This window comes from Notolepis coatsorum (genome assembly GCF_963971535.1).
Source record: "Notolepis coatsorum genome assembly, chromosome: 9".
NCBI classification, from domain to species: domain Eukaryota; kingdom Metazoa; phylum Chordata; class Actinopteri; order Aulopiformes; family Paralepididae; genus Notolepis; species Notolepis coatsorum.
The window spans coordinates 40,153,305-40,174,010 of record NC_140173.1 but is presented as its reverse complement, the minus strand read 5'-3'; the positions used below and the strand labels follow the sequence as shown (position 1 = coordinate 40,174,010).

The 20,706-nt window shown below is 43.2% G+C and overlaps 1 protein-coding gene across 1 annotated transcript in view; it reads left to right on the top strand.

Annotated features, from left to right (window-relative positions):
• smoc2 (SPARC related modular calcium binding 2) overlaps nucleotides 1-20,300 on the top strand; it is a gene marked incomplete at its 5' end in the record, with an annotated part of 121,479 nt that extends 101,179 nt beyond the window's left edge. The window contains 4 exons of the mRNA XM_084321847.1: nucleotides 6,116-6,215; nucleotides 8,574-8,821; nucleotides 12,390-12,427; nucleotides 19,774-20,300. Of these exons, the coding sequence (XP_084177973.1) occupies nucleotides 6,116-6,215; nucleotides 8,574-8,821; nucleotides 12,390-12,427; nucleotides 19,774-19,797 (410 nt within the window). The 3' untranslated portion in view covers nucleotides 19,798-20,300. The remainder of the gene's footprint in view (nucleotides 1-6,115; nucleotides 6,216-8,573; nucleotides 8,822-12,389; nucleotides 12,428-19,773) is intronic.
• Between the last annotated feature and the right edge of the window lie 406 nt (nucleotides 20,301-20,706).

Below are 20,706 nucleotides of genomic sequence, written 5' to 3'. Positions count from 1 at the left end.
GAGCATGTCTGTGTGTCGTGTGTGTGTGTGTTAGAGAGAGAGCATGTATGAGAGAGATAAGCAAAGATGAGCCCCTAAAGGATATTCAACTTTTAATGGAAGAACAAAACAGAAGGAAAAGATAACTTCACAAAGGCAACATGAATATACATAGATCCAAAAGGACAAAGATCAACACTTAAATCCAAAGAGAAGAGGGTCTATACCAGAGAAAACAAAGTAGCAAGGAGCCAATGGCCGACATCAGCTAAATAGGCTAACTGCAAATAGAGTAGCCAGGTACTGACACCAGGCCACACACAGCTTTGGCCAACGCTACCCAAGCTACACAAACGACCAAGACAATTCACACACAGCACATGTCGTATCTCCAAATGTTGTGAAGTAACATATGTTTTGCCTGGAAAAAACATCGTTATTAACAAAACATTCAGGAGGGGAAGGAAGGAAGAGTGGGGTAATGTCCAATGGACATCTTACCTGCACCAAGGAACGCAGGGCGAAAGGCCGCAACACAGGTCTCCACGTTGACGAAAGGCCTCTCGCTGGCGGGACAAAAAGAAGCTATGGCCGGAGCCTTGTCATGGTGCAGGCCCGACTACATCTTCTGTCAAAGATGATGTCGTAGTCAGAGTGCCAGGGCCTGCTATTCTCACGGCTAATGTCAATGGTCGTGGCACAAGCTAACAGCTAACTCTAGGCTAACTGATAGCATCAAGCTAACGTTCCCAGCCGAGCGAAAACAAGCAGCTAACGTCGTAGCTAAACAGCTAACTGGCTAACAGTTAGCTCAACCCGGCTATCGCTAACATTAGCTAACGCAGAAGCAAGCTATGCGGCTACCACTGAAAAACTGTACAACGTGAGAAAAGCAATACAGGCCAACACTTCAGACAGCCGCTGTGTTTTCCTCTTCTCATACGAAGAGAGAAGGGAAAAAGAAGGCAATACACGTCCCACTACAGAGTGGTGTTTACCATAGCGGTGCCGGCAACAAGTCCCTCGCGGACTATAGCCGACTTGAGCATGGAGATATTCTCATAATGAAACACCAAGCTCACCTCCCTCGCACCAGGTGCTGACACCAGGCCACACACCGTTAGCTACTAGTACTACAACAGCTAGTCGGCCCGTTTGGCTCCCGAGAGAGAGAGAGAGAGAGAGAGAGAGAGAGAGAGAGAGAGAGAGAGAGAGAGAGAGAGAGAGAGAGAGAGAGAGATATCCACGGCGGGAATAGAATAGAGTGCATTAAAAACTCACCAAACGTCCAAGAGGATGGAGACAACCGCGTGGAGTTGACGAAGTTCATCTGCCGAACGACCGTCCTCTTCATCTTGGCATAACAATGCTGCACGCGCTGTCTCTAGGTTAGCTAACGCTAGTTAGCCTTTAGCTAAGCTAGCTACTAGCCGACATCATCATGGCTATATCCCGACTAAACCACACGTTAGCACTCAATATTATAACGTAGCTAAAGCTAACTAGCTGTCCCTGTCTTTAGCCGGGATGGCTAGCCTGACTGAACTGTCTAACATGCAACAACTTTCATCTTCAGTCCATCTGCCGAACGATGTCCTCTTCATCTTGGCTGGCATAACCTCCAATGCTGCACGCGCGAAATAGTCAGACGCTACCTTACCTGTAACCCCTCCCCTCATTGAAACCAATTCTGCTGCCTGCAGAGCCTCAGAGCTGCCTGCAGAGCCTCAGAGCCAGGAACAAGTCATACACATTCTACAAACGTGTCTAATGTGAAATATATAAGCATATAAGCAAAACTAGATTTTAGGTCTGTGAAGAAAAAGGGCCTCGCGGGAAGGGGGGCCTCGCAAAAAAATTAAAAATAAAATAATTTTATTTTTTATTTTTTTTGCAAGGCCCCGCTTCCCGCGAGGCCCTGTGCGAACGCACTGCTCGCACACCCCCTGAGGCGGCCCTGACTACTACTACTACTACTTCTATTACTACTACTAACAATGTTGGCTTGTCATCAGATAGTATTTTAACTTCTAAAAGCTGCGTTGGCAGCTAAGAGAAGAGTGATGTGGTCCTGTCTGTCTGTCTGTCTGTCTGTCTGTCTGTCTGTCTGTCTGTCTGTCTGTCTGTCTGTCTGTCTGTCTGTCTGTCTGTCTGTCTGTCTGGCTGGCTGTCTGTCTGTCTGTCTGTCTGTCTGGCTGTCTGTCTGTCTGTCTGTCTGTCTGTCTGTCTGTCTGTCTGTCTGTCTGTCTGTCTGTCTGTCTGTCTGTCTGTCTGTCTGTCTGTCTGTCTGTCTGTCTGTCTGTCTGTCTGTCTGTCTGTCTGTCTGTCTGTCTGTCTGTCTGTCTGTCTGTCTGTCTGTCTGTCTGTCTGTCTGTCTGTCTGTCTGTCTGTCTGTCTGTCTGTCTGTCTGTCTGTCTGTCTGTCTGTCTGTCTGTCTGTCTGTCTGTCTGTCTGTCTGTCTGTCTGTCTGTCTGTCTGTCTGTCTGTCTGTCTGTCTGTCTGTCTGTCTGTCTGTCTGTCTGTCTGTCTGTCTGTCTGTCTGTCTGTCTGTCTGTCTGTCTGTCTGTCTGTCTGTCTGTCTGTCTGTCTGTCTGTCTGTCTGTCTGTCTGTCTGTCTGTCTGTCTGTCTGTCTGTCTGTCTGTCTGTCTGTCTGTCTGTCTGTCTGTCTGTCTGTCTGTCTGTCTGTCTGTCTGTCTGTCTGTCTGTCTGTCTGTCTGTCTGTCTGTCTGTCTGTCTGTCTGTCTGTCTGTCTGTCTGTCTGTCTGTCTGTCTGTCTGTCTGTCTGTCTGTCTGTCTGTCTGTCTGTCTGTCTGTCTGTCTGTCTGTCTGTCTGTCTGTCTGTCTGTCTGTCTGTCTGTCTGTCTGTCTGTCTGTCTGTCTGTCTGTCTGTCTGTCTGTCTGTCTGTCTGTCTGTCTGTCTGTCTGTCTGTCTGTCTGTCTGTCTGTCTGTCTGTCTGTCTGTCTGTCTGTCTGTCTGTCTGTCTGTCTGTCTGTCTGTCTGTCTGTCTGTCTGTCTGTCTGTCTGTCTGTCTGTCTGTCTGTCTGTCTGTCTGTCTGTCTGTCTGTCTGTCTGTCTGTCTGTCTGTCTGTCTGTCTGTCTGTCTGTCTGTCTGTCTGTCTGTCTGTCTGTCTGTCTGTCTGTCTGTCTGTCTGTCTGTCTGTCTGTCTGTCTGTCTGTCTGTCTGTCTGTCTGTCTGTCTGTCTGTCTGTCTGTCTGTCTGTCTGTCTGTCTGTCTGTCTGTCTGTCTGTCTGTCTGTCTGTCTGTCTGTCTGTCTGTCTGTCTGTCTGTCTGTCTGTCTGTCTGTCTGTCTGTCTGTCTGTCTGTCTGTCTGTCTGTCTGTCTGTCTGTCTGTCTGTCTGTCTGTCTGTCTGTCTGTCTGTCTGTCTGTCTGTCTGTCTGTCTGTCTGTCTGTCTGTCTGTCTGTCTGTCTGTCTGTCTGTCTGTCTGTCTGTCTGTCTGTCTGTCTGTCTGTCTGTCTGTCTGTCTGTCTGTCTGTCTGTCTGTCTGTCTGTCTGTCTGTCTGTCTGTCTGTCTGTCTGTCTGTCTGTCTGTCTGTCTGTCTGTCTGTCTGTCTGTCTGTCTGTCTGTCTGTCTGTCTGTCTGTCTGTCTGTCTGTCTGTCTGTCTGTCTGTCTGTCTGTCTGTCTGTCTGTCTGTCTGTCTGTCTGTCTGTCTGTCTGTCTGTCTGTCTGTCTGTCTGTCTGTCTGTCTGTCTGTCTGTCTGTCTGTCTGTCTGTCTGTCTGTCTGTCTGTCTGTCTGTCTGTCTGTCTGTCTGTCTGTCTGTCTGTCTGTCTGTCTGTCTGTCTGTCTGTCTGTCTGTCTGTCTGTCTGTCTGTCTGTCTGTCTGTCTGTCTGTCTGTCTGTCTGTCTGTCTGTCTGTCTGTCTGTCTGTCTGTCTCTGTCTGTCTGTCTGTCTGTCTGTCTGTCTGTCTGTCTGTCTGTCTGTCTGTCTGTCTGTCTGTCTGAAGAGTGATGTGGTCCAGTCTGTCTGGCGGGTGAGGGTTAGGGTTAGGGGGTGTGTGTGTGAGAGGGCATGCCCAGTTTGAGGCCCTATCTTGGGGGTTATTGTTAGGGTTAGGGGTGTGTGTGTGTGTGTGTGAGAGGGCATGCCCAGTTTGAGGCTCTATCTTGGGGGTTAGGGTGAGGGTTAGGGTGAGGATGACTCAGGCTCAGGGGCCTCTCATCTACACTAAGCGCTCTGCAGCCTGGAGTTAAAGACTTAACAGTTTGGGGGCCTCTGGGTTGATTGACAGGTAACCTGGACCAGAATGGGGGAGGTCTGGCACTTTACGAACAGGAGTAAAAGCTCAACTGTGACTGTTTTATTTCCCTTCTGCTGACTTGATGTGTTTCTCCTGTTAATGCTAATGTCTGTTATTTTCACTTCCCTCGATGGATGTTTATTGGGCCACCTATGGCGGTGGCATTCCACGCCGTTGCCACGGCAGCGTATCAGGGGGTTAATTTAATCTCATTTAAGGTGGTATAGAATGTAAATTGGTTTGAATACGGCCACCAGTGATGTCATCGGGGACATTGAATCTCAAGTCAAGAGTATACAGTGAAATGCGGGGGGTCTTGCCTGCAACGATTGTGAATAATACAATAATAAGAATCCAATAGGATGAGAATACGACATTTGTGCATAATACAAGTAATCAAAGTAGGGCATATCAGGTATATGTACATGAGTTTTACAAGAGCATGGTAAGACATGCTAGGTCCTGTGATAGTGCAATACACTGTTAGCTACGGATGAGGCACTGGGTCTTTATGTACACTGCTATACAATGCTATATTATACAATCGCAAGTTATACTATACTATTTTTTAAAGTGACCTTTCATTTTGTAAAGTGACCATAAGTGTGAGCGTGTGCAGCATGAGTGTGTGTGTGTTCATGTTAAAGTGACTGCTAGTGTGTGAGCGTGTACAGTGTGTGTGTTGTGTGTGTGCTCATGTGTGCTTGTGTGTGGAGAGTTCAGTGTTCAAGACTCTGATGGCCTGGGGGAAGAAGCTGAGCCAAAGTCTCTCTGTCCTAGTTGCTGGTGTTCGCAGGCGTTTGCCTGATCGCAGCAGCTTGAACAGGCTGTTTGTTGTGTTAATTACAGCTCAATGAAATGATGATAACTGTCAAACTAAATTAATGTGTGCGAAACTGTTGTAGAAGAGTTTCTGGATGTGTGTGAGAGTATGTGCTAAATAAATTAGCATTATATTTATTCAATCTAATTGGAATAATGTATTTATCAGCACTGTCTTGGTCTCACACCACATTTTAAATACTTTGTTTCTTCCTCGCCTGGCTGCCACCACAACCCGGAGTAGCAACCTTTTACAACGAGGGCAGCAGTTAGCTAGCTCCAGAAAACACAGCTCATTAATGTCACCATTTCAATTCAAGTCAAGAATCAATCGGGCGGCCGGGTAGCGCAGCGGACTAAGCATCTGTCTACCACCACAGAGACAGTGGGATCGAATCCGGCTGTGGTGCCTCCAGCTTGGCCGACCGTCCATACTGACACAATTGGCAGTGTTAGCGGGTGGGAAGCCCGCAGGGTGGGTGGGTCCTGGTTGTTGTAAACAGCGACTCCTACAGGTCGGTCGGGGCACCTGCACAGCGAGGGAAGGATCTGGGAGAGGTAGTGTGACCTTCCACACGTTACACTCTCCCAGTGAGAGTCTGCGCTGCCAGGTGAAAAGAAGCGGTTGATTGGCTACACATGTGTCGGAGGAAGCATGTGATAGTCTCCGCCCTCCCAGACCGACGGTAGCAACGACCAGGAAGGGGATTGGGAATTGGCATAACGACTAACATTGGGATGGGAGAAAAACGGAAAAAGAAGGAGGAAAAAGATAATTAAAAACAAATAATAATAATCAATCAACACACAGACAGACAGACAGACAGACAGACAGACAGACAGACAGACAGACAGACAGACAGACAGACAGACAGACAGACAGACAGACGCACGCACGCACGCACACACACACACACACACACACACACACACACACACACACACACACACACACACACACACACACACACACACACACACACACACACACACACACACACACACACACACACACACACTCATCTATCTCCTGTGTGTTTACTTTGCAGGCTGTCCTGGGGCAAAGAAGATGGAGTTCCTGACGAGTGTTCTTGACGCTCTGTCGACAGACATGGTGCACGCTGTCACTGACCCCGCCTCCGCCGGCAGGTACGCCTCTCACCTGCCCATCAAACTCTTTCCTCTGTTGTAACCTGCAGGTCGTGCCAGGTGGGTGGGGTTTGCCTCACGAGACACCAGACCAGAGAGAGAGTCTAAACCTTAGACATGAAACTACAACGTTCTGACATTTACCCTCTATGTGAATTGGGCTGTGGCAAATTTTTCGCACCAGTAGTAAATATTTTACACGGGTAAATAAGTTGCACAGTAAATAAGTTACACAGTAAATAAATTACACAGTAAATAAGTTACACAGTAAATAAGTTACACGGTAAACAAGTTACACGGTAAATAAGTTACACTGTAAATAAGTTACACTGTAAACAAGTTACACGGTAAATAAGTTACACTGTAAATAAGTTACATAGTAAATAAGTTACACTGTAAATAAGTTACACCATAAATAAGTTACACTGTAAATAAGTTACACAGTAAATAAGTTACACGGGTAAATAAGTTACACAGTAAATAAGTTACACTGTAAATAAGTTACACAGTAAATAAGTTACACAGTAAATAAGTTACACAGTAAGTAAGTTACACTGTAAATAAGTTACACTGTAAATAAGTTACACAGTAAATAAGTTACACAGTAAGTAAGTTACACAGTAAATAAGTTACATGGTAAATGAGTTACACTGTAAATAAGTTACACTGTAAATAAGTTACACTGTAAATAAGTTACACTGTAAATAACTTCCCTGACTCACTCTGACTCTGGCCTTGCTTGTTGAAGTGTTGTTTTGTTTCTTTGTCTGTCCGTTGGTTGTTTATATTTTCTGTTTATTCTATACTTTAGCACTTTTCTTTGTTTTTAGCTATGCGACTTACTGTGAAGCACTTTGGTTGACAAGTGTCATGTCTAAATGTGCTATACAAATACATTTGATTGATTGACTAACACTGTCAGGGTTAGGGGTTCCATTCCCTGTTTAGCTCAGTGGGTAGAGCAAGGCACTAACGCTGCCAGGGTTAGTGGTTGCATTCCCTGTTTAGCTCAGTGGGTAGGCAAGTGGCTTGTCCTTCCACGTTCCCGTTTTGCGCTCTGATTGGCCACACACGTTTCTGGTCATGTGACTTGTGCGCCAATCGTGGGATGGCAAGTTCTGCGCCTATTTCCGGGTCTAACAGCCTGCAAACTACCTAACGCCTAGTTTATCACTGGTTAAGCTTAGGCGACTCTTTCGCAGTTGGTTAAGGTTAGAGTTTGGAATCAGGGCAGGCATTCTATTGCCACGCTCTAAGACAAACTCTAACCTTAACCAACTTCGAAAGAGCGCCTAAGCTTAACCGTCCAAAAACTTGCCGTCCCACGATTGGCGCACATGTCACATGACCAGAAACGTGCGTGGCCAATCAGAGCGCAAAATGGGAACGAGGAAGGACAAGCCACTTGCTTAAAGTATAGAAGCGCCAGGGTTAGTGGTTCCATTCCCTGTTTAGCTCAGTGGGTAGAGCAAGGCACTAACGCTGCCAGGGTTAGTGGTTCCATTCCCTGTTTAGCTCAGTGGGTAGAGCAAGGCACTAACGCTGCCAGGGTTAGCGGTTCCATTCCCTGTTTAGCTCAGTGGGTAGAGCAAGGCACTAACGCTGCCAGGGTTAGGGTTCCATTCCCACAGGGGGCCTTTGTATCTAACACGTCAATGAGCTTTGTACTCAAGTTGAAGTTTTGTTTGATTTGTCACGTATAATAAGGTACATTACAGTGAAATGCTTGGTTCTGTATGAGCCTCCTGAGATTGTGCTTCATACAGTAAAAAAGTAGTAAAAAGAATAAAGACCAAACACTATACAAAATATACGATATACAAATTAAAGTACAAACTAAAGTACAAAATGAAGTACAAAATGCAAACAAAATGCAGAAATGAGGTAGTACATACTGAAGGGTATGTTATTTGAAATTTGAAATGTATTAGAAGGATAAACCCCTTGAGATATGCTATCTCGTTTTCGAGGGGGTCCTTAATTAACATAGGATACAAAACATACAATACAATACATAACAAAACAAAACACAGGACAACAAAATACACTTATACACTGACATACGCTCTCCCAAGCTCACCCCCACAATCCACACTGATTCCTCCCAAGAGGATCACCAATATATATATGTTCCCTTATAAAACACATACAAAATTATAGTTTGATCTGTGAACAACATGTAAGCCCTAACACAGTAAATCAGTAACAAGTGCAAGTAGTCTGTAGATGAGTGAACAAAGATATCTTAAATAACCGGTAAGAAGTGAGAGATCTGAGTGAACTAGGCAGTTTGTTCCAATCAGCTGGTGCTTTATATTTAAAGGCAAGTCGACCAATAACGTATGTTGTGTGGTGCAGGATGGCAGAGCCGGACCCCAGCCACACCCTGGAGGAACGCGTGGTCCACTGGTACTTTGCTCAGCTGGACAAGAACTCCAGCGGAGACATTGGCAAGAAGGAGATCAAACCCTTCAAGCGCTTCCTGCGCAAGAAGTCCAAACCCAAGAAGTGTGTGAAGAAGTTCGTGGAGTACTGTGACATCAGCAACGACAAGGCCCTCTCCCTCCAGGAGCTGATGGGATGTCTGGGCGTCACCAAGGAGGAGGGTAGGAGGCAACTCATTATCATTTGATTTTATTTTATTTTTGATATATATTTGATATCATGGCTCTGTGTTACGCACCCCAGTAAGGGGACGCAACACAAGGTCACAGACAGGGTAGGTGAGGGTGCAGTGACACAAAACCATGGAAACAGTTTGCAAAATAATAGTATTTATTTATAAACACAGCAACACAGAGATCAAGGAGGACTACCAGTGGCACCAAATGAAATACAAAAGGACAGGTGGCGGTGCTCACTCTAAGGCTGGTGTCTTTAACATCAGGTCACCTATGTGATGCAAAATGTAGACCAGTAAGGCTGTCCCCGAAGCCTGTTTTTGGGATTCGAACTTCGTCAGGGTTTTACGAACGAACGTTAGAACCTTCGTTTTTAATTTAAAAAAAAATAAATTAAAAATATCAAAGTTTAAAATTTTATAATTTTTTTTTTAATATCCTCAAACTAAATCCTCAATTTGAATAAAGTGATTAATCTGATTAAATGAGTCTCCTTTTTATTAAATCAACTTTCTTTAATGAATATAACGTTTTTTTTAATACTATAATATTAGTGTAGCCTAATCTTTATCTGCAACTGTGAAGAAAAACCACATTGGTTCAAACAGAATGAAAAGAAACAATTTCTTTTTTTTATTAAAAAAATTAGAATTTTGATTTAAGAATTCGAATGTTAACATAACGAACGAACGTTGGAACGTTCGAACATTCGGGCTCAGCCTTAAGACCCAGGGTATCTTCCTGTCCTCAATTGTCCCAGTGTGCGAAACAAAAGATTAATACAAAGAAAAGGAATCACCATAGGCTGGGTGACAAAGGAACAAACAAATATACAAACAGGTTATGGGATAAACAGAAATGTAAACAGGCAGGAACACAAAAGGTACAATACTATAGAAAATGGCAAAGAACCAGAGCCTTGACCAGCTCTCACACAAAAAATTGCTCCCACAGAGCTTTGACTAGCTCACACCAAAAATTTGCTCAAACAGAGCTTTGACCAGCTCTGACACAAATGTATCCCAAAGAGCCACAGCTCTATACCACCAAAATGAGAGCTCTACCACCAACACCACCAGATATAATTACCACCACAGACACCGACAGAGCTCTGGCTAACACTGCACACAATGGGATATATGAAGGGAGAGAGAAAGGTTGATTGCTGACGAGCCCCAGCTGTTGCTGCTGCTGTTGCTGTTGCTGGAGTGAGATGGTGATTGACCAGCTGCTGCTGGAACTGAGAGACCCTGAGAGATAGATTATGTTACACAGGAGGGAGACAAAAAACAACAAAACAACCTGCCTACATACATAACACATAATATATATATATTTATTACATGACGTTTTCACATTCGCCGAAATGCTTGATTGTGATTGGTCAATAGCCCCTGACAGCGGTGAATTATTTTTCGATAACTGACCGCTGCCATGGGCAACGCGCAATAATCACCGGTGATTATTGGCAATAATGACCGCTGTTCGCAGCTGGAGCAATCAAGCCCACTGACACACACTGCATCAGTGCAATCAGTCCACACACCTGCCGGCTGCCGGCGATAATAATATAACTTTATTTGGGCTGACAGTGGACGGAGCCACAGAACAACTGCGTCTGCATTTGATCTCGTCTTGTCGATGGTGTAAAATTAATTAGGTATATTGTTAGTAAGTTAGCCATGTAATAAGCTGGATAATGTATAAATAATTGACCTTCACTACGTTTAGAACACCTTGGCGAGGCGCCTCGGTATTCTAAACTCCGTGTCGGTCAATTATTTTGCGACAATGACCTCGTAGCTATACATTATCCCTTACATATACAAGGACAGAGTCAGTAACACTCTGCTTAAAGGGGACATGCATTATAAATGGCTTTTTCCAGTATTTAGCATTGTATTATAGCAATAGGGGTTAGTATCAATGGGTCTGTGTCTCTAATTACCATATTGACTCATCAGTCTTGTCTCGAGTTCACGAGATCTTCCCTCACTCAACTAAGCTGTTCTGATTTGACAGTTTTGCTGACGTGAATATAGCACTGATTTGCATAACTAACGCCCCCCCCCCCTCTATGGTAGCCTGAGCCTAAAAATAGCCTGAAATCCTGAGGCTGAAAAATTATGCTTTTGAGTACTTGATCAAAAATATAAAACAATGCATTTTTTGGAAAAAAAACGTTCTGATGTGTTCCAAAATTGCCCAAATAGTGCAAGGAATAGCAATGCATGTCCCCTTTAAAGGTGCTATAGATGACCACGAGGCCACTAGGTGTCGCACCAGAGCACCAGCGTGCCAAACAATGGTGTGCTTACATGGGATTGTAGGAGATAAGATGAGATATTCCTTTATTGATCCCCTTGGGGAAATTTGGGCGTCATAGCAGCATGGTGGGAGGGGGGGGGGGGGGGGGGGGTACCGGTACGGGCAGGGTAATAGTAGAAAGACCTAAATGTAGGCAATACAATTGTATCTGAATATAAAAAGATGAGGAAAAATAAACAGTATAGACAATATATGTAACTCTGAATATAAAAATACGAGAAGAATAAACAGTGTAAACAATATAATTTACTTAAATATAGGCTGGCCGAGGCATTATAGAACATACGGTTAGTGTAAGTATCATATGCTGTACTATCAAACTTGTTCATACTACAGTAGTTGTCAGAAACATATTTTAGATTCAACTTTAGGTTGAATAGGATAAAGGAAGATGTCATATCATCCCTCCATCTTATCATCCACACAGGGGAGACGGGTGGGAGGTTGTGATCAGAAGGGCCGAGCAGAGGGCAGATTAGAATGACTACCGTGTCATGTTCACAGATCAGATGAATGAATGAATGAATGAATGAAAACTTTATTAACAGATTGCAGAATGGGTACAGTACAGTACGGCTCAATACACACAATTGTTAAGGGGATGCAGACCAGAGAAATACTTTCGTCTTGTTTACATCAGGGTCCCCCATTTTCAATTCATTTATTGAAATTGAAACATTTATGACATACACAACATACATGACATCAAGACATACACAACATGCACTCTCAACCTTGTGGTTGTTTTAAAGGAACACACCAACATTTTGGGAAATTAGCTTACCGTCTTCTCCAGAGAGAGACAATAAGATAGATACCAGTTTCCTCTCTGTGCGTTCAGTAGAAAGCTATCTGGCTGCACGTTAGCCTAGCTTAGCACAATGAATGGAAGCGGACAGCGCCGGTTAGCCTAGGCATTGTCCAACTAACACCTCTAACACCTCCCGCATTTCATTGTATACCTGTATGCCGTGACAATTAAAACTCTTGACTTGACTTGACTTGACTTGACCTCTCCCGAAGGCTAACCGGCACTGTCCGCTTCCATTCATTGTGCTAAGCTAGGCTAACGTGCAGCCAGATACAGTAGCTTTCTACTGAACACACAGAGAGGAAACTGGTATCTAAGACGGTAAGCTAATTTCCCCAAATGTTGGCGTGTTCCTTTAACAAACAAAAAAAATCAAGAATGGTTTATGAGGTTATGTAATTTTTCTTCTCACAGGAGCCAAGACAGGTGAAGGTGCCTCCTCCAGTAAACTGGTAAGTCAGCAGCACCTACAGACCGGTTCTTGTCAGGGGAACCCTTTCACTACCACAGGTTAACCGTCTGTAGTGTGGTAGTGAAAGGGTTAACACACACTGTAACAGGAAGGAAGTAAACTCCATTTAGAATGTTGTAGTTTACGTTGTCAAGCTGAAATCATCTATTTGATGACTATATGAGGTCTATAATTATAAGATGGGAGGGGGGAGATACATTTTGGTACTCATCCCTATGTTCCCTGGGTCCTATGTTCCCCGCTTTTTTTTTAAAAGAAAGGGTCCTATGTTCCCCACTCCCGAAATAAAGGTTATATGTTCCCCGGTCCCACCCGCTCCCGAACGCTCCCGAAAAAAAAGGGTCCTATGTTCCCCGCTGAAATAAAGGCTTGCCAAATGCTGAAATAAAGGTCCTATGTTCCCTGCTTCAAGAAGACGCATGACATTGGGTATATACAAATTACAACAAGACATTAATTAATTGCATTGTTACTGCTCACATGTGTGGTGCTGTCTTATTTTTACAACAAATAAACAGCTCCGTCTTTTAATACACACTTATATCCACTTATATCGTACAGTAACGTCAAATAAACACGTACAGTCCCCGCTGAAATAAAGGTTCTGCACGCATTAACAGCTCCGTCTTTTAATACACACTTATATCGTACAGTAACGTCAAATAAACACGTACAGTCCCCGCTGAAATAAAGGTTCTGCACACATTAACAGCTCCGTCTTTTAATACACACTTATATCGTACAGTAACGTCAAATAAACACTTACAGTCCTTGCTGAAATAATAGCGTTTCAGACACACAAACTTTTCAACTTTCAAACTTAAACGGTGTGCTCCCAGCACACGTACCGGCAGTGATCTACAGCAGTGGTTTTCAACCAGTGGTAAAATACGCATAAAAGATAGACACTTATACTATTTTGAGAAGATAATTCATCTGTATAGCAACAGAGTCACGGATCTGGTCAGGGCAGGTAGCATTATGTCAGGAAAAATTAAATGAAATAAACAAATGTGAATTAAAGAATTTAAAACGAAATTTTGCCTATTCAATCGTGTTAGAAGCCTATAGCCATGTACGTATTTTAACTCTTGCTCCGTGGATGACTGGCTGCGAGGACTGCGAGGAGGAGGGGGAATTGCAACCACTGTGTACAAGCAAGCAAAACTTTGACTGAGTTCAGTTAATGATGCCATAATTCTTTGGCATCTTTGCTTTTAGGCACACACACACACACACGCTAACATTGAGTGTTGCATCATGCCAATTAAAGACATCCGCGACAGAGGAGGTGCATACACGCCATGACCGAAGGAAAACACAAAACAGCCAGCACGCCACTCACACCGCCATGCACGGCGAAGGGAATGCCACCCCTATTTATGTATATTATATCAAAACTGGGACAGTAGAAATAAAAAATAAATGATAGGCAGATCTTATGACCAAGGCACACGTTAACCCTTTCACTGCAGTACACGAATGACACTTCAGCACCAAGGCTCTGTCCACCTGGTGAGAAATAAGCCAATAGTATCCAGCTGCACAGCCGGAGAGCAACGCTCTGAGGGCCATGAACATAGCAGCACATGCCAGCATCCTCTCATGTTCCCATTAGACTTCATATCAATAGGGTTTAGCTTTGTTAACCACACAGGGAAGTTCTACAAACAGGCCAGAGGATGTATACATATAGTAAATTAACTATACTTCATAACATGTATTTTTCTTTTCTTTTTTGCTCACACAATATCTTGAATGAATGAATGCGTTTATTTATTTCAAACATAAATTAAAAACAAATGAAATAAATAAAAAAAATAAAAATAAAACAATGAAGTAATAAACAGATTAAAAAACAAACAAGCAAAACAGTAATGTTTGTTATAATTGATTTATAAAGAATTTAAATAAAGTTTGGTCAACGACCGGCCCACTACTGGGAGTGACAGAACAGCAGTCACAGCGCGGCCCTGAGAGCGTTGCTCTCCGGCTGTGCAGCTGGACCCTTCTCAAATAAGCACAAAAAAGACGTCACTTGCCACTTAAATAAATCAAAAGCGTGTATTTAACAACCTCAAAAACGTTCGAAACACGCTTTATATTACCTTAATAAATAAACAAAAACTAAAAATCTACTTATGGGTGGTGATGTAAAATCACCTGCATCATAGCAGGCTCAGGATGAGCAAAGTAGTCTATAGCCTGTTCATCCTTGTCTCTCTCCTCCACAACCTGGCTTGACTAGACATTGTTTTGTTTTTTGTTTTATTGTGGATCCCCATTAGTCTACACCAAAGTGAGACTACTCTTCCTGGGGTCCAAACATTAAAAATACAAACACACACAAAAAAAGTAAAATAAAAATATAAAACCACAAACATTGAAGTACTCACAAGAAAACATCACAACGAACAAAACAGTGAATAAAAGCTCACTCAATATTCATAAGTTAGATATCACAATTCTCAACCATAAAATACAAATTACATATTCAGTCCATAAGAACAAAACAGATCAAAATCATATATATGATTTTAACTCATATTATAGCATAACTTTTCTCAAGTCACCGATCACCTTTATATTTCCATACTCATTTCAAAAGTCAATGGCCAAAATGTAACTCATTATTCATGAGCGCAATTTAAAACTTTTTTTTAAACATAAATTTGTTCCTTATCATAGTTATATTTCTGGGTATTTTATTCCAATAAGCAACTGCTCTATTATTCATTACCGTCTTTTTCAGAGCATTTGTTTTTGGTAGAGGTAAAGTAAAGCATGAATCTAATGCTTGCCTTGTGCTATATCCATGTCTCATATTAGTTGGGTACAGTTGTGAGTGCAAAGCCTCCGGTTTCCCAGTATTACAGATATTAAACAAAAAAGTTACCAGGCTACATGCCATCCTCTGTTCCACTGTCATCCAGGTCAGCGCGGCATGCATCACTCCAACACTACTCCTCACAGAGCAGCGCAGAGCGAGGCGTGTCGCCCTGTTCTGAGCTACAGTAACTGGAGCTTTGTTCAGATCAAGCCTAGAGGCGTTAGACCATATAGTAGGACAGTAGTCCAGGTGTGATAAGACCAAAGATTGTAGTACAAGCTTTGCTGTACCATTAGTCAACAGATTTCTACACCTTCTGATCATTGAAGTACCACAGCTCATCTTAGCCACCATATTGCTAATGTGTTTCGACCAAGAAAGTGTTTCATCTATTACAACACCCAGCAGTTTTGCCTCCCTGACCTGTTCGATATCAGCACAGTTCAGAACTAGATTTAATTTAGGATTTGATCTAGATGTATATTTTGAGTATCATTATACTCTTGGTTTTTGCAACATTTAACTTTAACTTATTTTCACTTACCCAGTTGGAAATTAGCACTATCTCATCTTGCAATAACCTATTAACAGACTCAGATTGTTCCGCCGCTACATACACGGTAGTATCATCTGCATATATCTCCATTGATGCATTATTATGTACTAATGGTAAATCATTAATGAAGATTGCATACAATAAGGGACCCAGGCAACTCCCTTGGGGCACTCCGGCATGGAGTTCCCTCATCTCCGATAGTGTGCCATTAAACATCACATAAGGAGAGAGTGATGATTACAATGAACTGGTACATTCAGGTCCAGAATAGTTGGAATTCCCTGACAAAGATGTGCAAAAAGCTGTACAATTTAAATAATACCATACTGGTAATGAGCAAATAGTTGTTTATTCAATGAATGCATGGAGCTGTTCCATCTTATTTCATTTGATACTAACTACTCAGTTCATACAGATTTCAAGTATTCAAATATCAATGATGAATATTGCATAAGGTTTACACAGTTAATAGATCACCTTCTTGTTTTATATGTTCAGAGAGGAGTAATAGTTAGATCTTTGTATGTGATTTATATGGCAATTAAATCAATGGTGTGTTTGTTTGGGGAGTTTGACCTACAGTTAATGTGCCTACCACGTGAAGGTGCATGGTCAATGGACAGCACAAAAACAATTTGTGTAGGTGGAGACTAGAGCTACCACAGATAGTAATAAGTTATTAAGAGTAAGTAATCCATACCATATATCCTAATAGTTACCTTATTACCATACTTGGCTGAAAATAAACTTTGCTGCCTGTTATGAATGTGTTTTTCCCTGTAGGCTTAATACATAAGTAGGCATACATTTTTGCAGTTGAGCAAAAATTAGCAGTTGAGTAGGCTATATGTGCTGTGTTTTTATGTCTTCCATCGAGGACCACCTTGGAAATAAGTGTTTTAATGAATGCTTTTAGGTGATATCCTCAGGAATACAAATTGGTCAAGATAATTAGTTTTTATGATGTGTTTTTAATTTCCAAATAAATCTAATCAAATAAAAGAAAAGCAGTTTTTGCAGTTGAGCTACTGGTGTTGTATATTATACAGCCTTTTCATGCATCTTTATCAAGGGAACCCTTATCCTAATGATTTTTTAAATAATATTATGACGATACGATATGGACGTAGTAGTTGGGTCATCTGTGGCACTTCGTTTCTCAATGGATTTGTCATCTAGGAGGGTTAAACAACGAATTTAGCCGGGGTGTATTTTTTTAAAAGGCGGGGAACATTTGTGAGAGACCAAAATCCAAAATGGCTGCCGTGGAAATAAACTTTTTAATGGTTTGACCTACAATGATGCACAATACATGGTACCAGCCCTCTCTCAGTCATGTACCAGCCCCCTCTCAGTCATGTACCAGCCAGCCCCCTCTCAGTCATGTACCAGCCCCCTCTCAGTCATGTATACCAGCCCCCTCTCAGTCATCTACCAGCCCCCTCTCAGTCATGTACCAGCCCCCTCTCAGTCATGTACCAGCCAGCCCCCTCTCAGTCATGTACCAGCCTCCTCTCAGTCATGTATATCAGCCCCCTCTCAGTCATGTACCAGCCCCCTCTCAGTCATGTACCACAGCCCCCTCTCAGTCATGTACCACAGCCCCCTCTCAGTCATGTACAACAGCCCCATCTCAGTCATGTACCACAGCCCCCTCTCAGTCATGTACAACAGCCCCCTCTCAGTCATGTACCAGCCCCCTCTCTGTCATGTACCACAGCCCCCTCTCAGTCATGTACCACAGCCCCCTCTGTCATGTACCACAGCCCCCTCTCAGTCATGTACCACAGCCCCATCTCAGTCATGTACCAGCCCCCTCTCAGTCATGTACCAGCCTTCTCTCAGTCATGTCTACCAGCCCCCTCTCAGTCCTGTATACCAGCCCCCTCTCAGTCATGTACCACAGCCCCCTCTCAGTCATGTACCACAGCCCCATCTCAGTCATGTACCACAGCCCCATCTCAGTCATGTACCAGCCCCCCTCTCAGTCATGTACCAGCCCCCCTCTCAGTCATGTACCAGCCCCCTCTCAGTCATGTACCAGCCCCCTCTCAGTCATGTACCAGCCCCCTCTCAGTCATGTACCAGCCCCCCTCTCAGTCATGTACCAGCCCCCTCTCAGTCATGTACCAGCCCCCTCTCAGTCATGTACCAGCCCCCTCTCAGTCATGTACCAGCCCCCCTCTCAGTCATGTACCAGCCCCCCTCTCAGTCATGTACCAGCCATCCCCCTTTCAGTCATGTGCCAGCCTCCTCTCAGTCATGTATACCAGCCCCCTCTCAGTCCTGTATACCAGCCCCCTCTCAGTCATGTACCAGCCCCCCTCTCAGTCATGTACCAGCCATCCCCCTTTCAGTCATGTGCCAGCCTCCTCTCAGTCATGTATACCAGCCCCCTCTCAGTCATGTACCAGCCCCCTCTCAGTCATGTACCACAGCCCCCTCTCAGTCATGTACCACAGCCCCATCTCAGTCATGTACCAGCCCCCTCTCAGTCATGTACCACAGCCCCCTCTCAGTCATGTACAACAGCCCCATCTCAGTCATGTACCACAGCCCCCTCTCAGTAATGTACCACAGCCCCATCTGAGTCATGTACCAGCCCCCTCTCAGTCATGTACCACAGCCCCCTCTCAGTCATGTACCACAGCCCCCATCTCAGTCATGTACCAGCCCCCCTCTCAGTCATGTACCTGCATGACTGGCGGGGAGGTGCTTAGTAAGAGATGTGATTGGGCCAGCCCAGTGTCAGTCAGTACCAGACCTCGGTGACCTCATAGCTGGCTACGGCCATGCTACTGTAGGTGGTTAGTTTGTAGCTCTCTTGATTTAAACTATTGTACTCCTCGGGCTAGATCCACAAAGAATGGATTGCACGGAGCAAGTTGCACCCTTACTTACAATTCATTATGAATGGAAAATGGGGGACCCTGATGTAAACAAGACGAAAGTCTTTCTCTGGTCTGCATCCCCTTAACAATTGTGTGTATTGAGCCGTACTGTATTGTACCCATTCTGCAATCTGTTAATAAAACGTTCATTCAATCAATCAATCTGCACAGTGATTGATTGAACACACTAGGTGTCGCACCAGAGCACCAGCGTGCCAAACAATGGTGTGCTTACATGGGATTGTAGGAGATAAGATGAGATATTCCTTTATTGATCCCCTTGGGGAAATTTGGGCGTCATAGCAGCATGGTGGGAGGGGGGGGGGGGGGGGGGGGGTACCGGTACGGGCAGGGTAATAGTAGAAAGACCTAAATGTAGGCAATACAATTGTATCTGAATATAAAAAGATGAGGAAAAATAAACAGTATAGACAATATATGTAACTCTGAATATAAAAATACGAGAAGAATAAACAGTGTAAACAATATAATTTACTTAAATATAGGCTGGCCGAGGCATTATAGAACATACGGTTAGTGTAAGTATCATATGCTGTACTATCAAACTTGTTCATACTACAGTAGTTGTCAGAAACATATTTTAGATTCAACTTTAGGTTGAATAGGATAAAGGAAGATGTCATATCATCCCTCCATCTTATCATCCACACAGGGGAGACGGGTGGGAGGTTGTGATCAGAAGGGCCGAGCAGAGGGCAGATTAGAATGACTACCGTGTCATGTTCACAGATCAGATGAATGAATGAATGAATGAATGAAAACTTTATTAACAGATTGCAGAATGGGTACAATACAGTACGGCTCAATACACACAATTGTTAAGGGGATGCAGACCAGAGAAAGACTTTAGTCTTGTTTACATCAGGGTCCCCCATTTTCAATTCATAATGAAATGTAAGTAAGGGTGCAACTTGCTCCGTGCAATCCATTCTTTGTGGATCTAGCCCCTAGTTGGTTAGCTTGTAATGGAACTAGGAGGGATATCCTTGTGTACATTGACAATGAAATGATATTCATCTTCTCACCAGAGTCCATCAAAGAAGCAAGGCTAAGCCGACGACAGAGATCCCCGCTCCCCTCGGAGAGTCTGCCCTCACCAATCGGTGATATGGAAACCATAGTATTTGCACTTTGTACTTTAAAAAGAAAAAAAAAGAAAAATGTAAATTCACTTTGTAGAAATGAGGTATTTAAAACAGACTGCTGAATCTGTGAATGATGTAGTTAGCTTTTTATGTCCTGACGAACAAAAACGATTATTTAACACATACAATGTATGTGTCCTTTGTGTGTCTAAAAAGTACTTTTCAGAGTTGTACAAGTTTTCGTGTGTGTGATGTTGAGTTTTGTGCCCCCCCGACCCCCCTCCCCCGACTGTGTTGTTCTGTTTTGTTGTCGTTGATGTTAACTCAGATGTATTAATAGTTTCACTAAAGCAGCTGCAACAGTAACTTAGAACAAACCGTCTCTCGTCTACTGACCTACGGTATAGCAAGGCCTCCTTTGTGCAGTGGTTTGCAAGAATGTTTTAAACATGGATTATAAAAGAAACCTTAATTGCTCACGTGTATTCATGTTTATTAGAAATAAAGAACTCTTTTATACATGTTTGTGTTTTGTGTGACCTTGGATCTTTGGTGTATTAGTTTAACCCTTGTGTGGTGTTTGTTATTTACCCAGTTATTATAAAACAATAAAGCCATAACAATTCATGTAAAAATACTTAACAGATGTAAACTTTATCTCAATTACAAGCAATCTAGACAGCATATGGTTACTATTCACCATTTATCTCTGCTAGATCACATTTATCATTTATACGTACTATTTGTTTTTTGTGATAAAATGTGATGTCTGTAAAAAATGTGTCCATTATAATCAAGACATGAATGGAATAAATCATGTTTATCTTGAAAAATATAAATGAAAAAAGGTGGAGGAAGACAGTGAAGGTACACAGT